Here is an 18,273-nt window from a genome sequence, read left to right as displayed (position 1 = left end):
TGTATTGCAATGAATTTCACATTACACATTTTTATGTTTCTGTATGAATGAAGTCAGCACCATCATTCTGTGATATTTCTACTTCCATGACTTATTTAAATTGATATGTCAGATTGCTGGCCTGCTAGTTTTACTTTACTCTATTTTAACAATACAAAAAGTAAAAAAAAAAAAATTGTTAAATGATATCATGATACAAACAACACATCATTTCAAGGCCTTCTAAACAGGTAATTACAATAGACAAGAAGTTTCACTGATGACCCCCTAAACTACACTTTTCAGAACAGTTGGAGAAACAGGCTTTGAGTACAACATTTTTCACATTTTCAAATTTTCAGCTTTTCCATTTATAAAGGCAGATGAAATTACAATAGTATAAATCTTTTTTTTTTCAAGACAGAGTTTCTCTGTGTAGCTTTGTGCCTTTCCTTGATCTCACTCTGTAGACCAGGCTGGCCTTGAACTCACAGAGATCTGCCTGCCTCTGCCTCCCGAGTGCTGGGATTAAAGGTATGTGCTACCACCGCCCAGCTACAGTAGTATAAATCTTATAGGTTTGATAGCATTTCTATTTTCATTCCATCTGGATTATGAAACAAGAAAAGTGAATTCATATTACAAAACTTATGTACACCTCTGTAACAGTCAAAACATGATTCTTTACTCAATACAAAATATGTTGTGGTATTAAAACATAGCATTGAATAACACAAAATGTGTTGCTCTCATGTAACTGATATTTGAGATGTAAATGTCCACATATCTAAATTGAAATCCATAGATTCTTGTTCATCTTTACCATATACACCTACCCCATGAATTTATATTATAAAACATACATATATTTTCTCTGTACATTTCCTAGTTATAAACAGTATTCATAAGTAACTACTTGTGATTTATAAACATATGATGTTGTTATCTCAAATATTTTAAGAGAACTGATTTGAATTCACTTCACAAACACCACAGGAATTCTTGTTTTTTTAAACTTCATTTTCATATTTGTTTCATTTTTGAGACAGAGTCTTTTGATGTAGCCCAGTATCTCATGGAACTCCCAATCTGACAATGTACACAGAAGTAAATCCTATAGTCAAGTAATATTCTAAAAGGTCAGTTTTACTACACATATGTTCTGGAATGTGGCACTAATAGATCAAAGGGAATTAAAATTTAAAATAAAATATCTCAAGTACTTTCAAAATATATGGAGGAATATTATCCTATTAACATTGTTAATAATTGTGATAGTAATAATAGTAGCTGACACACAGGACATACTATATTCCCAAATCATTTATAATGATGTAGTCAACATAAAAATAATCTTGCAATATAAGAAACAGCATTTTTACTTTTTTTATTATATTTGTGTTTTAATTTTACACATCAGCCATGGGTTCCCCTGTCCTCCCTCCTCCCACCCCCACCCCCACATTTCCCCCATTTCCTCCACTCAATTCCCATCTCCTCCAGGGCCAAGACTCCAAACAGCCTGCTCATGCACTAAGGACAGGTCCTGGTCCCACAGCTTAGATGCCTTCAAACAGTTCAAGCTATTCAATTGTCTCACTTATCCAGAGGGCCTGTTCCAGGTGGGGCCTCCACAGCCTTTGGTTCATAATTCATGTGCTTCCATTCTTTTGGGTATTTGTCCCTGTGCCTCTCCAATCTTGCTCTCAACAATTCACACTCTTACAGTCCCTCCTCTTTCTCAACAATTGGACACCTGGAACTCCACCTGGAGCATGGCTGAGGATCTCTGCATCCACTTCCATCAGTTATTGGATGAGAGGTCCAGCACAACAGTTAGGGTGTTTGGCCATCTGATCACCACACTAGGTCAGATCAGGCTTTCTCTGGACCATTGCCAGCAGTCTACAGAGGATGGATCATTGTGGATTTCTGGGGACCTCTCCAGCACTCTGCCTATTCCTGTTCTCCCTATCTGTTCTTGATCCAGCTGGGATCTCCTGCTCCCCTAAGCTTTCTTTCTCTCAAACATTGCCCTTCATTACTCCCACTGTCGTCCAGGTTGTTCATGTAGATCTCATCCATTTCTCTGTCATTGGGCGATCCCTGTCTTTCCTAGGGTCCCGTTTTCTAGGTAGCCTCCCTGGAGTTGTGTAGCAGTCTAGTCATCTTTGTTTTACATCTAGTATGCTCCTATGAGTGGGTACATACCATGTTTGTCTTCTGAGTCTGGGTTACCTCACTTAGGATGATTATTTCTACATCCATCCATTTGCTTGCAAACCTCACGATGTCATTGTTTTTCTCTGCTGAGTAGTACTCCATTGTGTATATGTTCCACGTTTTATTTATCCATTATTCAGTTGAAGGGCATCTAGGTTGTTTCCAGGTTCTGGCTATTACAAACAATGCTGATATGAACATAGCTGAACAAATGCCCTTGTGGTATGATTGAGCATTCCTTGGGTATATGCCCAAGAGTGCTGCAGCTGGGTCTTGGGGGATATGGAGTCCCAATTTTCTAAGCACCATATTGATTTCCAAAGTGGCTGTACAAGCTTGCATTCCCACCAGCAGTGGAGGAGAGTTCCCCTTGCTCCACATCCTCTCCAGCATAAGCTGTCTTCTGTGTTTTTGATCTTAGGCACTGTGACAGGTGTAAGGTGGTATCTCAGAGTCATTTTGATTTGCATTTCCTGTATAACTAGGGATGTTGAGCAATTCCTTAAATGTCTTTCAACAATTTGAACTTCCTCTGTGGAGAATTCTCTGTTTAGTTCTATAGCCCTTTTCTTAATTGGACTGTTGGGCATTTTGAGGTCTAATTTCTTAAGTTCTTTATATATTCTGGATATCATCCCTCTGTCAGATGTGGGGTTGGTGAAGACCTTTTCCCATTCTGTAGGCTGTCGCTTTGTCTTGTTGACTATGTCTTTTGTTCTACAAAAGCATCTCAGTTTCAAGAGGTCCCATTGATTGATTGTTTCTCTCAGTGTCTGTACTACTGGTGTTATATTAAGGAAGTGTTCTCTGGTGCCAGTGCATTCAAGACTACTTTCTACTTTCTCTTCTATCATGTTCAGAGTAACTGGATTTATGTTTATGTCTTTGAAGCACTTGGACTTAAGTTTTGTGCATTGTGACTGATATGGATCTATTTGCAGCCTTCTACACATTGACATTCAGTTATGCCATCACCATTTGCTGAAGATTCTTTCTTTTTTCCATTGTACATTTTTGGCTTCTTTGTCAAAATTATATGTTCATAGGTGTGTGGGTTAATGTCAGGGTCTTCAATTAGATTCCATTGGTCCACATGTCAGTTTTTATGCCAGTACCAAGCTGTTTTTATTACAGTAGCTCTATAGTAGGGCTTGGAGGTGAGGGATTGGGATGCCTCCAGAGGTTGTTTTATTGTACAGGATTCTTTGGACTATCCTGGGTTTTTTGCTTTTCCATATGAAGTTGAGTATTATTCTTTCCAGATCTGTGAAGAATTGTATTGGTAATTTGATGGGGATTGTGTTGAATCTGTAGATTGCTTTTGGTAAGATTGCTATTTTTACTATGTTAATCCTGCCTATCCAGGAGCATAGGAGATCTTTCCATTTTCTGACATCTTCTTCAATTTCTTTTTTCAGGGACTTAAAGTTCTTGTCATAATAGGTCCTTCACATGCTTAGTTAGCATAACCCCAAGGTATTTTATATCATTTGTTACTATTGTATAGGGTGATGCATTTCTGATTTCCTTCCCAGCCTGTTTGTCTATTTTATATAGGAGGGCTTCTGATTTTTTTGAGTTGATCTTGTATCCTGCTATGTTGCTGAAGGTTTTTATAAGCTGTATCATTTCCTTGGTTGAATTTTTGGGGTCACTCATGTATACTATCATGTCATCTGCAAATGGGGAGAGCTTGACTTCTTCCTTTCCGATTTGTATCCCCTTAATCTCTTTATGTTGTTTTATAGCTCTGTCTTGAACTCCAAGTACTATATTGAATAAGTATGGGGAGAGTGCACAGCCTTGCTTTGTTCCTGATTTTAGTGGTATTGCTTTGAGTTTCTCTCCATTTAATTTGATATTGGCTGTTGGCTTGCTGTAGATTGCCTTTATTATGTTTAGGTATGTTCAGTTAAGGCAAATGTTATGAACAAGGAGTCACAGAGTTACGTAGGAAACTTGCCTCATCATTATTAATTATGAGTTCACAATTACTTGTTAGTGTGTAATTACTGCAAATCATTCAAATTTATTGTGTTTGTGTGACTATCACAAAACTGGAAGATAGTTTAATAGTTATTTACAGGTATCAATATAAATGCCTGTAAATAACAGGAAAGTAAAATAACAAATGTGATTGTTCAGTATATAGCTAATATAAAGCAATAATCATCGAATTAGGTGCAACGGGAAGTAAGCTACAAATTCCTATTACAATATCTATTTTAATTATGAATTTATATAAACCACCATTAACAGTAAAAATTATGGTAAATGTATATTGTACCTAAACACATGTATATAAGAAATCTAATTATGAAAACTTTCAAAGAATTTCAGATTTTATTTCATCTCCAGTTCTGACTTTGGAAAGGACTAATTATGAATATATTTGTTGAATGTGTAAATCATGTATAATGTCTTGGTTTGTATATTTAATCTATTTTACTGAATAAAGATACTCTTAAAAGTTTCAGTACTAGCCTTCCATAATTTCTAAAGCATAGGAAGTATTTTTTGATTGTGCAACCTGAGTCTATTAGAAATAAATTTTATCCAATTGTTTTATTTGATGGTAGACAACTTTTTAAATTAAAAGTTTATGAGAAATTTTTTATATATTTTATATAGGTATCAACTACTACATGATTTTGTCATTTCAGTACTAATTATTGGCAGAAATTGCAGTTTATCATCAGAGAGTAAACATCTTCAATATGCTTTCAAATATTTTGTGTGTGTGTGTGTGTGTGCTTTATGTATTACATGTGTTTCTGGAGTGTGTAAGCCTGTCTGAGTGTGGGTGTGTAGACCAGAGTTCAATTTTGGATGTTATTTAACATTTGTCTACACTGTATTTTTTGACATTGCCCCTCACTAAACATGGGGCTCACTAAAATAGCTAGATTGTCAGGCAATCAAGTCTTCTCGTTTTCTGCTTCCACAGCTCTGGGACTGGTTTTAGGAGCACACTAGTTCTGACTCCTTTTTTTCATGTAGGTATTTAGGATTGAACTCAGATCCTCATGTTTGTATGGAAAACACTTTATAACACGAGTTGTCTTCCTAGCTCTCATATATTTTATATTTTAGCCCTAAGTTGAAGTGCATGTAGAAGGTGCTGTGCAATTTTTTTTTGAAGTCACTTCTAGATTATTTCATTCTGAAATGAAAACACTATACTGTATTCCCAGATAAGGGCTTTCCAATTTACCTAATTGTTTTAGTATTTACTACTTTATAGCATGTCTACTATGATCATATCCATCGTCCTAAGAAAGAGGTTAAAATACTCCATTGTATTCCTTCAACACCTGCAATAATTTATCATGGCTTTGTCACAGATTCTCCACTAGTTAGTATGACAACTCTTATCTATTGTAAGTACATTTTGAACATTCTTAAAAATTATCTTATAGGGGTGAAGAGATGGCTCAGAAGTTAAGAGTATGTATGTATGGTTCCTTCAGAGGACCAGAGTTTGTTTCCTAGAACTCATGAAACGAGGATCATAATCTCTTATAACTCCAGCTCCAAGGGATATGACATCTCTTCTAGCTACTATATGAGTAGCTGTACTCACATGCACAGACACACACACGGATATACATAATTTAAAAAAAAAAACTTGAAATTATTTGGTTGAGGGTGTGTGTGTGTGTGTGTGTGTGTGTGTGTGTGTGTGTGTGTGTGTCTTCATAGGTGCTAAGGTGCTCATGTGTACATATGGATGTGAGCTAATTTATCATACCATGCATGTGGAGGTCAGAGGAAATTTTGAAGAGTTGATTACTTTCACTCTGGGTCATGCAGCTAGAACTCAGAGAAGCCACTGGCTTCACACATTTGGCCACATCACTGGCCTAAAATTCTTTTAAAATTTTATTGATACTGGAGCTAGCTCGGATGCTTGGGAGCTCGCTTGGGTCCTCAAGGGCTACCTCGAATGGCATTCACTCTGGTTCTCGAGAGCTAGCTCTGTGCTTGGTAGCTAGCTCAGGAGCTCTGGAGCTCGCTTGGGTGCTAGGGAGCTCGCTCTGGCGGTCGGTATCTTGCTTGGGTGCTCCATAGCTAGCTCGGGTGCTTGGGAGCTAGGTCGGGTGCTGGGGAGCTAGTTCTGGAGCTCAAGAGCTTGCTGGGGTGCTCAGGAACATGCTCAGGTGCCTGGTAGTTGATCAGGTGCTCAGTAGCTAGAGCGGGTGCTCAGGAGCTTGCTAGGGTGCTTGGGGGCTCGCTCATGTGCTCAGTAGCTAGTTCGGGAGGCCTTTAGCTCACTTGGGTGCTTGTGACTTCGCTTGGGTGCTCAGAAACTCGCTCAGGTGCTCAGGAGCTAGCTGGGGTGCTGGGGAGCTGGCTCGGGTGTTCGGGAGCTCGCTGGGGTGCTCGGGAGCACGTTCAGGTGCCTGGTAGTTGATCGGGTGCTCTGGAGCTAGCTTGGGTGCTTGGGAGCTAGGTTGGGTGCTTTCAGGTGCTCAGGAGCAAGTTCTGGTGCTCAGGAGCTGGCTTCCATGCACAGGAGCTAGCTCAGGTGCTGGGGAGCTAGCTCAGGAGTGCTGGAGCTCGCTCAGGTCCTGGAGAGCTCTCTTGGTGCCTGAAAGCTAGCTCGGGTGCTCTGTGCTCAGGTGCTTGGGAGCTAGTTCGTGAGCTCAGGAGCTTGCTGGGGATGCTGGGGAATTCTCTAGGATGTTCGAGGGCTCACTAGGATACTCGGAGCTTGCTTGGGTGCTCGGAGCTTGCTTGGTGCTCGGGAGCTTGCTGGGGTGCTCGGGAGCACGCTCAGGTGCCTGGTAGTTGGCTGGGTGCTCAGGAGCTAGCTCCCTTACTTGGGAGCTGACTCTGATACTCGGGAGTTCTCTGGGGTGCTCAGGAGATCCCTTGGGTGCTCAGGAGCTAGATCAGGTGCTAGGGCGCTCCCTCTGGTTCTTATTACTACCTAGCTCAGGTGCTCGGGAGCTCCCTTGGGTTCTTATTAATAAAAATAAACCTGGTTGTAGCAGGAATATTAAAGAGTCTTATTAATAAAATCAAAGCTGAGAGCAGTTATTGGGGTGAATGCTGGAAGATCAGAGAGACAGAACAAGCCACAGTTTCCTCACCTTGCCAGTTCCTCAGCTGGTCTTGTTTCCTCAGACTGCAAGCTTCTGTTTTCTCATCCCAATGGCTCTCAGCTGAACTGTTGCTCAAAAGCCTGAAAGCTTAACCAGGCTCTAGTCCCTGGTCCTCACACCTTAAATACCTTTCTGCTCTCTGCCATTGCTTCCTGGGATTAAAGTCACGTGTCACCATGCCTGGCTGTTTCCACTTTGGCCTTGAACAGATCCAGACAGAATTTTGCTTCTGGAATGCTATGATTAGAGGGTGTGTGTGTGTGTGTGTGTGTGTGTGTGTGTGTGTGTGTGTGCGCGTGCCACCATTTTCTAGCCTCTGTATCTAGCTGCTGTTCTGTTCTCAGGGTGCACAATATTTTGGGGAACACAATACCACCACATGGTACATTTTGAGAGACTCTGAGGGACTTCACCTCTGAAAAGATTCACTGACCAATGGGTGCTGCCTGTGACAGACACTGAGAGACTCTTATGGCAGCAAGACCTGCTCAAGGCCACAAATGGCAGAGATGGCTCTTGGATCGAGGTCTTGTCCCTCCTGATCCCCGAGCACTCTTCCTGACCTCAGGAAGGGCTCCAGAACCCAAATGTGGAGGTTTGTTGGCAGGCCTTTTTCTGGCGTCTCTTAGAAGAGGAGGATTGTGGGTATGGGATTGCTACAAGGAAGCTTTCTGGTTAGAAACACTTCCAAATTTGAGCATCAAGGGAGATTATAGGAAGGGCCTCCAGAAAGGAGTCAACCTCATTTCCTTCGATGTAAAACCCAAGCTTGGCACCGGAAGAACAGACTTGATGCCATGGATGACTAATGTCCCTGTGGGGACATATACCTGTCTGCAGGTGCCCCCAGCAGGGATTTAAACTTCTGCTGAGTCCTAAATCAAGCTGATCCATCCTGGCCCTTAGTGCATGCTCAGAGAAGGGAGCCTTCCACTAAACTGCCCTCTCTGGGCCGTTCCCACAAATTCCTGGTAATGACTGCCGAGAAGAAGCTGTGGCAGGGCATCCTAAATTAAGAGCAGAGAACCCCAGGTGGGGCAGGGTGTTTGCTTTGGCTGGGATGGTACTGGTCTGGCTACTGTTTGCTTGGTGGTGGGACCTGATAAATGGACTGCACACAAAAACGCTACATAATGGGTCCTGCTGTGTGTCTGGACAGATTAAGTCTACTGGCCCTTTGACCATGACTTGGTGGGAAATGGCCCTTGCTTCCTCTCTCTATGGCTTCCCTTTAGTCTTCATGGTTACTAAGAAACCAGGACTTCTTTTTTCCCTTTGAGAATAAAAGCTGGATCCTGGGGCTTGTATGTGTGTTGATGCATTACTTCCAGGCTGTTGTTTGTTAGGATAATAGTGTCCCAGATGCAGAGTGGAGGTGGCTGTAGCTCTGCCTTCCAATCAGCAGAGAGGGCAGCTCTTGCTGGTTGTGCCTTTAAAGACAGTGTGGCCCCGTGGAGAGAGCAGGACACTTGGGCTACACTAGCTGCACAGCTTTGGGAGACTTCTTCAACTGCCTGCATTTCCTTGGTTGTCAGAATAATGGCCAAGCTCTTGCCTCTGTGTGCCTTATGGGTGTGGGTTTATTGAGAGCCTAGAAATGCAGCAATGTAAATGGTAACCTTTATCAGTGCCAGTTTACTCTGTGTGTGTGTGTGTGTGTGTGTGTGTGTGTGTGTGTGTGTGCCTGTGTGCCTGTGTGCCTGTGTGTCTGTGTGAACGTGCACACATAAGGAGACAAAAGTTTGACCTTAGGTTATTCTTGAGGTGGCATTTATCTATTTTTACATTAATTAATAAATGATGTAGAAGTCAGGGGGCAGCTACCAGGAATTGCATCTCTTCTTCTATCGTGTGGATTCTGGGGATTGAACTCAGGTTTTCAGGCTTAGCAGCAAGATCATTTACCTTGTGAGCCATCTCTGAGGTCCCATTTTGCATTCTTGATGGAAAGAGCTGGGCACAGTGGCCTTCACTTATAATCCCAGCGCTGGGGAAGCAGACACAGGCAGATCCCCTGGGAGGGACAGCTAACCAGCATAGCCTTCTCAGAGAGTTTCAGGCTGAGAGATCTTGTCTCAAAAACCCATGTGGATAGTGCCTGAGAAATGATGTCCAAGGTTTTCCAATGGTGCACGTACACAACACACACACACACACACACACACACACACACACACACACACACACACACCCCTGCTCTCCCCTTACTGTTAGAAAGAAAATGGTTAGCCAGGTTACTAGATCTGCTCTTCTTTTCCTAATAATCTAGATACATATATTAACTACATTCAGGATTTAATAACATTTGTCCACTACAGTCTAACTGCCAGTCTGTAATTCTTTTAAAATGTAAGTTGTTTTCTCATTCTGTTTATGTCCTTCAGTGACATTCCACCCCTCTTGGAATAAGCAAGAATATCATAATGGCTTTATAAGGACTTAGCCCTTATGAGGCCCAATTGTTCTAATGTCTGTTTACTATTTGATCTCATCTCTCATACCATGACCTTCCTTTTTTATTTTACTTTTTATTTTTACATATATTGATGTTTTTTCCTTTACATACATTTGTGTACCACATTCAAACAGTGCCCTTGGAGGCCAGAAGAGGGCCTCAGATCCCTTGGAACTAGAATTCCATCCTGGAGCTGGGAATTGAACCCAGGTCCTCTGGAAGAACAGCCAGGGCTCTAAACTATTTGTGCCGTTTCTCCAGCCTCAATCCTACCCTTTCTTTAAATCTGCCAGGCACATTTCCACTCCAGGCCCTTTGCATGAGCTCATTTTATTCTGTCTACAAGTCTCTCCCCATAAACCCTGACTTGGTTATCCCCGTTACCTCCTTCAAGCTCTTTATTCAGATGTTGCCTTAACAATGAGGCTAACCAGCCTACACAGAGTATCAAAATCATTCCGCCTCCTACCGTTTTTTAATCTCCTCCAGCACTTATAGTCATCTGTACATTTACTTATTTTGTTAGTTCCTCCCACAGAATTTTGTTTACACACAGATAGATGGTTTTATGTATTCTGTGCTTTTTAAATCCTTAATTCCAGTTCTAGGGGATCTGACACCCACATCTGGCTTTCAAGGACACCAGAGGTGTACATGGTGTACCGACACACTTGCAGGCAAAACAGCCACACACAAAAATGAAAAACTGATGCTAACTAAGCAGATTTTGAATGAGTGGCCTACAACATTGGCTTTTCATATAAGCAAGCAGCTTCCATAGTAAGAAGAGAGCAACCCCGGTTAGCTTTACTGCATCTTCCTGTAATAGGTTGCTCTTCTGACTAATCAAACAAGGTAGAAATTATACCAAAACCTTGCATATACCTGAGCACAGCTCTCTCTTATTTATTTATTTGTTTGTTTCAAGACAGGCCCTCAGTGTGCACCAGTGAATAACCTATAACCTATTATGTAAGCCAGGCTGGCCTCAAATTCAGAAAGCTGTCTCCTGGGATTAAAGGCAGGCCTGGGACTCCTAGTCTTAAAAAAAAAAAACTAGCCTTAAAAAAGTGTGTGTGTGTGTGTGTGTGTGTGTGTGTGTGTGTGTGTGTGTAAGTATATCTGGGTTCATGTGCATGGGCACATGTGTGTCCATAGGTGCATGTTCAAGTGTGGGAGTGCAGAGGGTTAAGTTGACATTGAATGTCTTCTTCCATGGTTCTCTCTTTGTTTGTTAAGGCAGGGTCTCTCACTGAAACTGGAACTCACCAATTCAGCTAAGCAACATCTAAATAAAACCTGCAGCCCAGAAAGAGCTGGAAACTGTGAGAGTTCTTTGGTTGTGGTGGTTTTCATTATAAACTTTGACAACTGCTGTTAACTTTGCTATCCAAGGTCACAACTCAGTGACTGGAAATTGAACTATAATCCCCAGAGTGCATCTCCATTCTCTTCGGGAATGCTGGGAAGTGTGACAGAAATGTTTTTGGCCAATTATAATTACTGCCACAGGCATAGCGATTAAATTATGTTTCCCAGAGTGCATCTTTAGGAGGATTATGGGGGGAGTGGCAGAAGCATCAGCCCCACAGGGAAGGGAAAGGAGAAACCTTTTGAACTTGGACATTTGACGTTTCCTAGTGTTTGCAGACTGTTGGTGAATAGGAGGCACTCTGAATAGACATCAGAGTGAGTACAGCAAAATGAAACCTGTTCTAATTGGAACCATAATTATTAGAGGGTAAACCTACCTGCACACAGATTTTCCTGAGGGATTCCTTGGTCAGCATGTATAGATCCACATACAGGTGCATTCACAGACACATTTACATGCAGAAACATCTGTAGCCAAAGCCCTCCCATCCCATTGGCCCATCCCCTAGAGAGAGGCTAATCTGCAGAATGTAAGAGTAGGTCCAGAAATATGGAAAGCATAAAAGGAACGTGGTCCAAACATTTCATAAAGCTAGTTACTGCTGGGAAGGGAAACACAAATGAAATCTAAGTCTGTTTTATTGATGAGCACATGTTTAAAAAAAAAACTTGGATCACTGCTTAACTAAAACCCAAGACACTATTAAATTTACCTTAAGTGTATTAAGACCATTCAAATTAGCAGTTTTAGAAGCAATTGATCAGCTCTAAGAAGAAACATAACTGTGGGATCAGGATCTACACCTGGTGCTTGAGCGGTCTTTTTGGAGTCCATTTCCAATGGTGGGACACCATGCAGAGTCTTCATACAGAGGAGAGGGGTTTGGTCCTGCCTCAACTGAACATGCCAGGCTCTGCTGACTCCCCATGGGAGCCTTAACTGTTTGGAGGTGGGAATAGGGAAGTAGGTCCGGGGGAAGGCTGGAGGGAGCGGTAGGAGAGATGAGAAGGGGACCTGCTGGTATGTAAAATGAACCAAAGAACCAAGCAGACCCCATTATCTTTCTCGACCTTCCAAAAGAAGATGTCTCTTTAGGAAGGAACTTCCCAAGACAATGACATTCCCCATGGACAGATTTGCATGGCGTTTTAATTCTGACCTGAAGGGCAGAGGGGCATTGCAGGCATAAGAATGGCACAAAATAGTCTGAACTTACATGATCTAGTTAAGGTGGCTTATCTCCCGTAGGCACTGAACAGGTGTCTCTAAGCACTGCTGAAGCAATAATACAATCAGTTTCACAATCGGTACTAGTAAGAGTAAGGTCTTTAAATTTAGGTTATTTGTACTTGTCTAATGTTCATTTTCTAGGAGGGAAGCAAAGATGTTGGAAAATGGGGCCATTTGCTGCTAAGCAGCAACTGCAGGATTCTCTCATACTGCCTAGGCAACCTTCAACCAATGGATTGTCAGAAAGACAGGAAGAGTTGCTTCATGCCATTTCAGCAGCCTTGAATGCTCAAAGGACACGGAGAGAAAACTATGAAAGGATCACAGGTGATTGCCCTGGTTCCTGAAGTTGCAGACTCCACGAGGAATGCTTGAGACACGTTGTACTAGACTCAACCATACTATCAACCTCAACAAACTATAAAAGATCTTGACACTTTTCCCACCCAGCAAAGAGGGCAGAGAACTTCCCCAGGAAGCCTAGCAGAGCTGTGATTGCTGCTGAAGGGGAAAGGCTAGGATTGGTCTAGGATAGGTGCTAAGAGATAAGAATGAAATTGAGCCAAATATTCCTTTTTGGACAACTCAACTTAGCAGCCAGTAACTTAGGAAACCAGCCTTCCAGGATTCATTCCATGGCCAGCTGCTCCCACAGCCCAGCTGGACAGAAGCAAAATCCCTGTTGATACCCTGCTCAATGTGTTAGTCCAGACACATGGCCGGGCTGACAGAGAAAGACCAGCTGTACCCTAAACACCAATGCCTGAGGGGGAAATGATTCTAATTCCTGTAATTCCCATCTAAGAGATGCATAAACTGAGGCATGGGTGCTTATTTGAGGTTGGAGAGGGCAGCCAAACTTGTGAGTGCACCTGCCCTTTGGGAGAACCTGTGAGAAACTTTTGAGACTCCATGTGTAGAATTTACTTGTTGAGAGATTTCCTCCCCATATCCTAGCCTCAGAAAGTGACCCTGTTTCCTTCTAGTTACCCTGGTCCCAGAGTTGGGAAAGTTAATAGGAAGTGAAGAGTTGGGTGACCTGCCATTAGAGTGTGCCATTGAACAGACAGAGGCCCCCCAGCACAGAGTACAGAAGAGATTGGCTGTGGAGACTCAGATCACATTGCTGGCAGCACCTCTGACCAACAACAGGCAGATAACCCAAGGACCAGGGATCACCCTCCCACTGGCAGGACTGCTGTGCCTGCACATGTGTGGGCGTGGGATCTGAGGTTCCAGAGACTGGGGACCAGTGTGTAGTCCCCCTCTGACAATCTCCTTAGCTTCCACCATGGCAAAGCTGCCTGGCCCAGGATTTGTAAGGGGTCAGAAGGCTGAAAGTCATGCTCTGTGCTCACCTACTGACACAGTAGCCTGCTGTTTCCAGATCTGGAATTCTCAGTAACAGTTATATATCCAAGTCTTCATAACGAAACTATACAGCAATGTTGGAGTGCTAAAGACTGCCTAAATGAAGCCTGAGAAAAGCCCTCCTACCAGGCCTTAGGCTCCACACTCTGAAAGGCAGATGGCTGCTTCAGCCTGGCTAAGGCTGTGGCCTTTGTCCTTTCTGACAGCCATGGATTGCCCTAGGCACCAAGAGCAAAGTGGATTCATATTGCTAGGTTGCTCAGGATGGGATTTGGTCCCACACATGGTCCATATGAACATGTCAGTGAAACACCAATACATATGAAGAAAAAAAGGAGTAAATATTTCAAGAGACTACTGTGGGATGACTCATCCCTAGCAGGCTTGAAGCCCAGCCAAGTAAAAAAGATACTTTCTGAGAGCCAGCATGGGTCTGCTAAGGGCCTTAGCAACGGCAGCTGAAGCATGATTTGGAGATGACCTGGACCAATGAGAGACAGCCATGTCACACCAGCAAATACATATTAATCAGACCTGCCACCCAGGGAGGGGTGGAGGGTATATAAGGCTTGCCTCTAATGGAATAACCTGAGCTTGTGGTTTCGACATTCTCCTGGAGTCTGTGTGTCATTGACGCTATGCATACTTGGCCCCCTCCCACAAAGGGAACAACAGAAAGGACCTGCTATAGACTATGACTTCTCACACTGAGTTTCAGAGTGTTAGGGCACTTGCATAACAGGCAGGAGGTCTTAGGTTAATTCTACAGTAACACAAAATGACATCACAGAATATTAACTGTAGAAGAACAGAGACCACATAATTAATTCTTGGAGCTCTGTGTATTGTGGTAACGTGAAGGAAGAACTGAAGGAAGAGATATGGTGGTAACTTTCCCATCACAGGGCAGCAATAAAGAAACTGCACTGCCTAATGGAGTTCAAAATCACAATGGAATGTAGAGTTTAATGTTGTTTGCCTGCTATGGTATTCAGCATAGAAAACCAAGATGAATTCTTCCCTCCCTGATCAAAGGTTTGATTTAGGAATAGAAGGGTGACTGGGGTAGTGTGACCTACCTGGTCTTTGGAAGTTACTGTAGCAGCTATCTTGGAAACACTATTGGCTGCTGAGGACTGGACACTGTAGCTGTTAGCCAATGGTTCCTGGTGCTCAGGGACCAGCAGCTGCACAATATCAGGAACCTGGCCTCATTCACTAGAAGACGAAGCTGATCTTTATGAGGTGAGTGGAGGGTTGTGCTAAGCAGCTCAGTGTAGGGGTGATCATGGGATGCTAGAACTTTACACCTCCCAGACAGTAGCATACCAGCTCCCCTATGAGTTGCACAAGTTCAGGGATCCTGGACACAGCCTCATGCTATGGGGCTATCAAAGCCCTCAGGAGAGAACTGAACCTGTGCCTCAGGGCAGAACTGAACTTGAACCTCAGCCCTGTGTTCCATGTGCCAGGAGCTATTCCAGAAGGAGCCTAGGCTACATGTCTTGATCAGCAACACAGTCATCTTCTAGGACTCATACATGCACACTGAAGATGGCCATGACATGGGTTTGTGATTTTGGAGTCAATCAAACATTATTTTTTTTACCAGATAATAAGTTTAGAGTTCTCAGATATGGCTATTAACAGAACACCCTGGTAATATACATGTTAATTTTGGAGAAAAGTGTCCCCAGCTGGCCACACTTGTCAATTTGTTGTCATGAGCCTGTATCAAAGGTCCACTGGAAAGGTATGAAGGCTTTCATCTCTTACATCTCTTGACATGGAGCAGACATTGTGTTGTGAAGGAATTTAGGTGTTTTTTTTTAAGAATGCATGACTGTCCAAAGCTGTGGAGGACTCTGGAGGAAGAGAATCCTGGCACATCAGTGAAGTGGTGTCTGGCATATTGAAGCTGGAGCAAGGAATAAGAACTATTTACAAAGGGGATACCAGTTACATGGTAGTCAGGAATGCTGTGCCAGGAGCCCTTGCCACTTGAAAACATAATTTTTGTTTTAGAAAGTGCTACTAAGGTACATACAGCAAGTTCCAATATAGCCATGGCTACACATGATAAGGAATATATATTTCAAGTCACTTAGCCACCATTTCTCAGCTCTCCCAGCCATAGAATCTTTTAGTTTAGTTTTGTTTTCCAAGACAAGGTTTCTCTGTGTAGTTTTGGTGCCTGTCCTGGATCTCACTCTGTAGACCAGGCTGGCCTCAAACTCACAGAGATCAACCTGGCAATAATTACAGTTACAATATCTATTCCATTTGTATTTGGCAAAATTAAAGAATATATTTTATCATGTATCCTATATTTGTGAGTCTAAAGTATTATATCTAATATATCTTTTATCATAACCAAGGAAAATTATAAATATCTAGTCTTCAACTGCCCCTAAGACCTCAGAACAATATAATGTTACCTAAGTAAACAGGAAATGCAATGTAAGCAACTTTTAGAAATCTGGAAATGACAGAGACAGCTGTTTGCATGGATAGTCATCCAAACTTCCCCTGTAACTTTGGGGCATCAATGTAAAGCAAAGGACATGGTCAACAAGACAAAGTGACATCCTACAGAATGAGAAAAGATCTTTACCAACCCCACATCTGACAGAGGGCTGATATTTAGAATATATGAAGAACTCAAGAAATTAGACATCAAAATGCCCAACCATCCAATTAAGAAATGGCCTATAGAGTCTCTTGCTGCAGCAAGGCGAGTGGGAGCACCTGGAGCACGAGCTCGGAACAAGACTCCACAGGTTGTAAGAAAATATCAGACAAGGCAGACATGGGGGAAATTGCCAGCTTCAATAAGGCCAAGCTGAAGAAAACCAAGAAGCAGGAGAAGAACACCCTGCCAATCAAAGAGACCATTGAACAGGAAAAGAGGAGTGAAATTTCCTAACAGCCTAGACTGGAGGATTCCTCCACCCAACCTCACCCCATCATCTCTGAGACCCCCTCATGATGTGGATGAAGAGCCACCTCCAAGATGTACTGGAGCCACAAGCTGCACTGTGAACCCAGGCACATTGCATAGATGCCACACAGGGGCGGGGGCGCTAATTGGACTGCCAAATTTCACCTGTTTGCCCGGGGATATTATAGAAAATTATTTATAAATTGATGAAAATAAAACACACCTCGTGTCATGGCCAAAAAAAAATGGCCTATAGTGCTAAACAGAGAATTTCAACAGAGGAAGCTCAAATGGCTGAAAGACATTTAAGAAATTGCTCAACATCCCTAATTATACAGGAAATGCAAATCAAAACGACTCTGAAATACCATCTTACACCTGTCAGAATGGTTACGAACAAAAACACCGAAGACATCTTATGCTGGAGAGCATGTGTAGCAAGGGGAACTCTCCTCCACTGTTAGTGGGAATGCAAACTTGTACTGCCACTTTGGAAATCAATATGGTGCTTTCTTAGAAAATTGGCAATCAATCTCCCCAAAGACCCAGCAATATCACTCTTGGGCATGTACCCAAGGAATGCTCAATCACACCACAAGGGCACATGCTCAAATATGTTCATAGCATCATTATTTGTAATAGCCAGAACCTGGACACAACCTAGATGCCCTTCAACTGAAGGATGGATAAATAAAATGTGGTACATATACACAATAGAGTACTACTCAGCAGAGAAAAACAATGACAAGATGAGGTTTGCAGGCAAATGGATGGATCTAAAGAAAAATCTTCCTGAGTGAGGTCACACAGACTCAAAAAGAGAAACATGGTATGTACTCACTAATACCAGGATACTAGATATAAAACAAAGTATGACTAGACTGCTACTCACAACTCCAGGGAGGCTACCTAGAAAACAGTACCCTAAGAAAGACACAGGGATCACCCAATGACAGAGAAATGGATGACATCTATATGAGCAAACTGGACGTGAGAGGGGGTAATGAAGTGCAAGTGTCAAGGGAAAGAGAGCTTAGCGGTGGCCAAGATCCCAGCTGGCTCAAGAACAGAGAGAGAAAACAAGGAAAAGATGACCATGATAAATGAAGACCCCATGGGAATAGGAAGAAGCAGAGTTTTAGAGAGGTCCCCAGAAATCCACAAAGATACCTCCACAATAGACTAATGTGAATGGTCAAGAGAAATCCTGATCTGCCCTAGTCTGGTGATCAGATGGCCAAACACCCTAACTGTCTTGCTGGAACTCTCATCCAATGACTGATGGAAGCAGATGCAAAGATCCTCAGCCAGGTCCCAGGTGTAGCTCCAGGAGTCCAATTGGCAAGAAAGAGGAGGGATTGTATGAGTGGGAATTGTTGAGTCCAAGATTGGAAAAAGCACAGGGACAAATAGCAAAACTAATGGAAACACATGAACTATTAACCAATAAATGAGGAGCCCCCAACTGGATCAAACCCTCTGGATAAGAGAGACAGTTGATTAACTTGAACAGTTTGGGAGGTCCCCAGGCAGTGGGACCAGGACCTGTCCTTAGTGCATGAGCTGGCTTTTTGTAACCTAGGGCCTATGT

The 18,273-nt window shown here is 42.6% G+C and overlaps 1 protein-coding gene across 1 annotated transcript; it reads left to right on the top strand.

Moving 5' to 3' along the window:
• The first annotated feature begins 16,445 nt into the window (after positions 1-16,445).
• LOC118574032 (thymosin beta-10-like) lies at positions 16,446-16,667 on the top strand. Its single transcript, XM_036174628.1, has one exon. The coding sequence runs from the start codon at positions 16,446-16,448 to the stop codon at positions 16,665-16,667; it is 222 nt and encodes a 73-aa protein (XP_036030521.1).
• The last annotated feature ends 1,606 nt before the right edge of the window (positions 16,668-18,273 follow it).

Source organism: Onychomys torridus, chromosome X (assembly GCF_903995425.1).
Source record: "Onychomys torridus chromosome X, mOncTor1.1, whole genome shotgun sequence".
NCBI lineage: Eukaryota > Metazoa > Chordata > Mammalia > Rodentia > Cricetidae > Onychomys > Onychomys torridus.
This window is presented reverse-complemented; position numbering and strand designations above follow the sequence as displayed.

Excerpts from the sequence above, each read along its gene's own strand:
- LOC118574032 (XM_036174628.1), top strand. The coding sequence starts at position 16,446 with ATGGCCTATAGAGTCTCTTGCTGCAGCAAGGCGAGTGGGAGCACCTGG.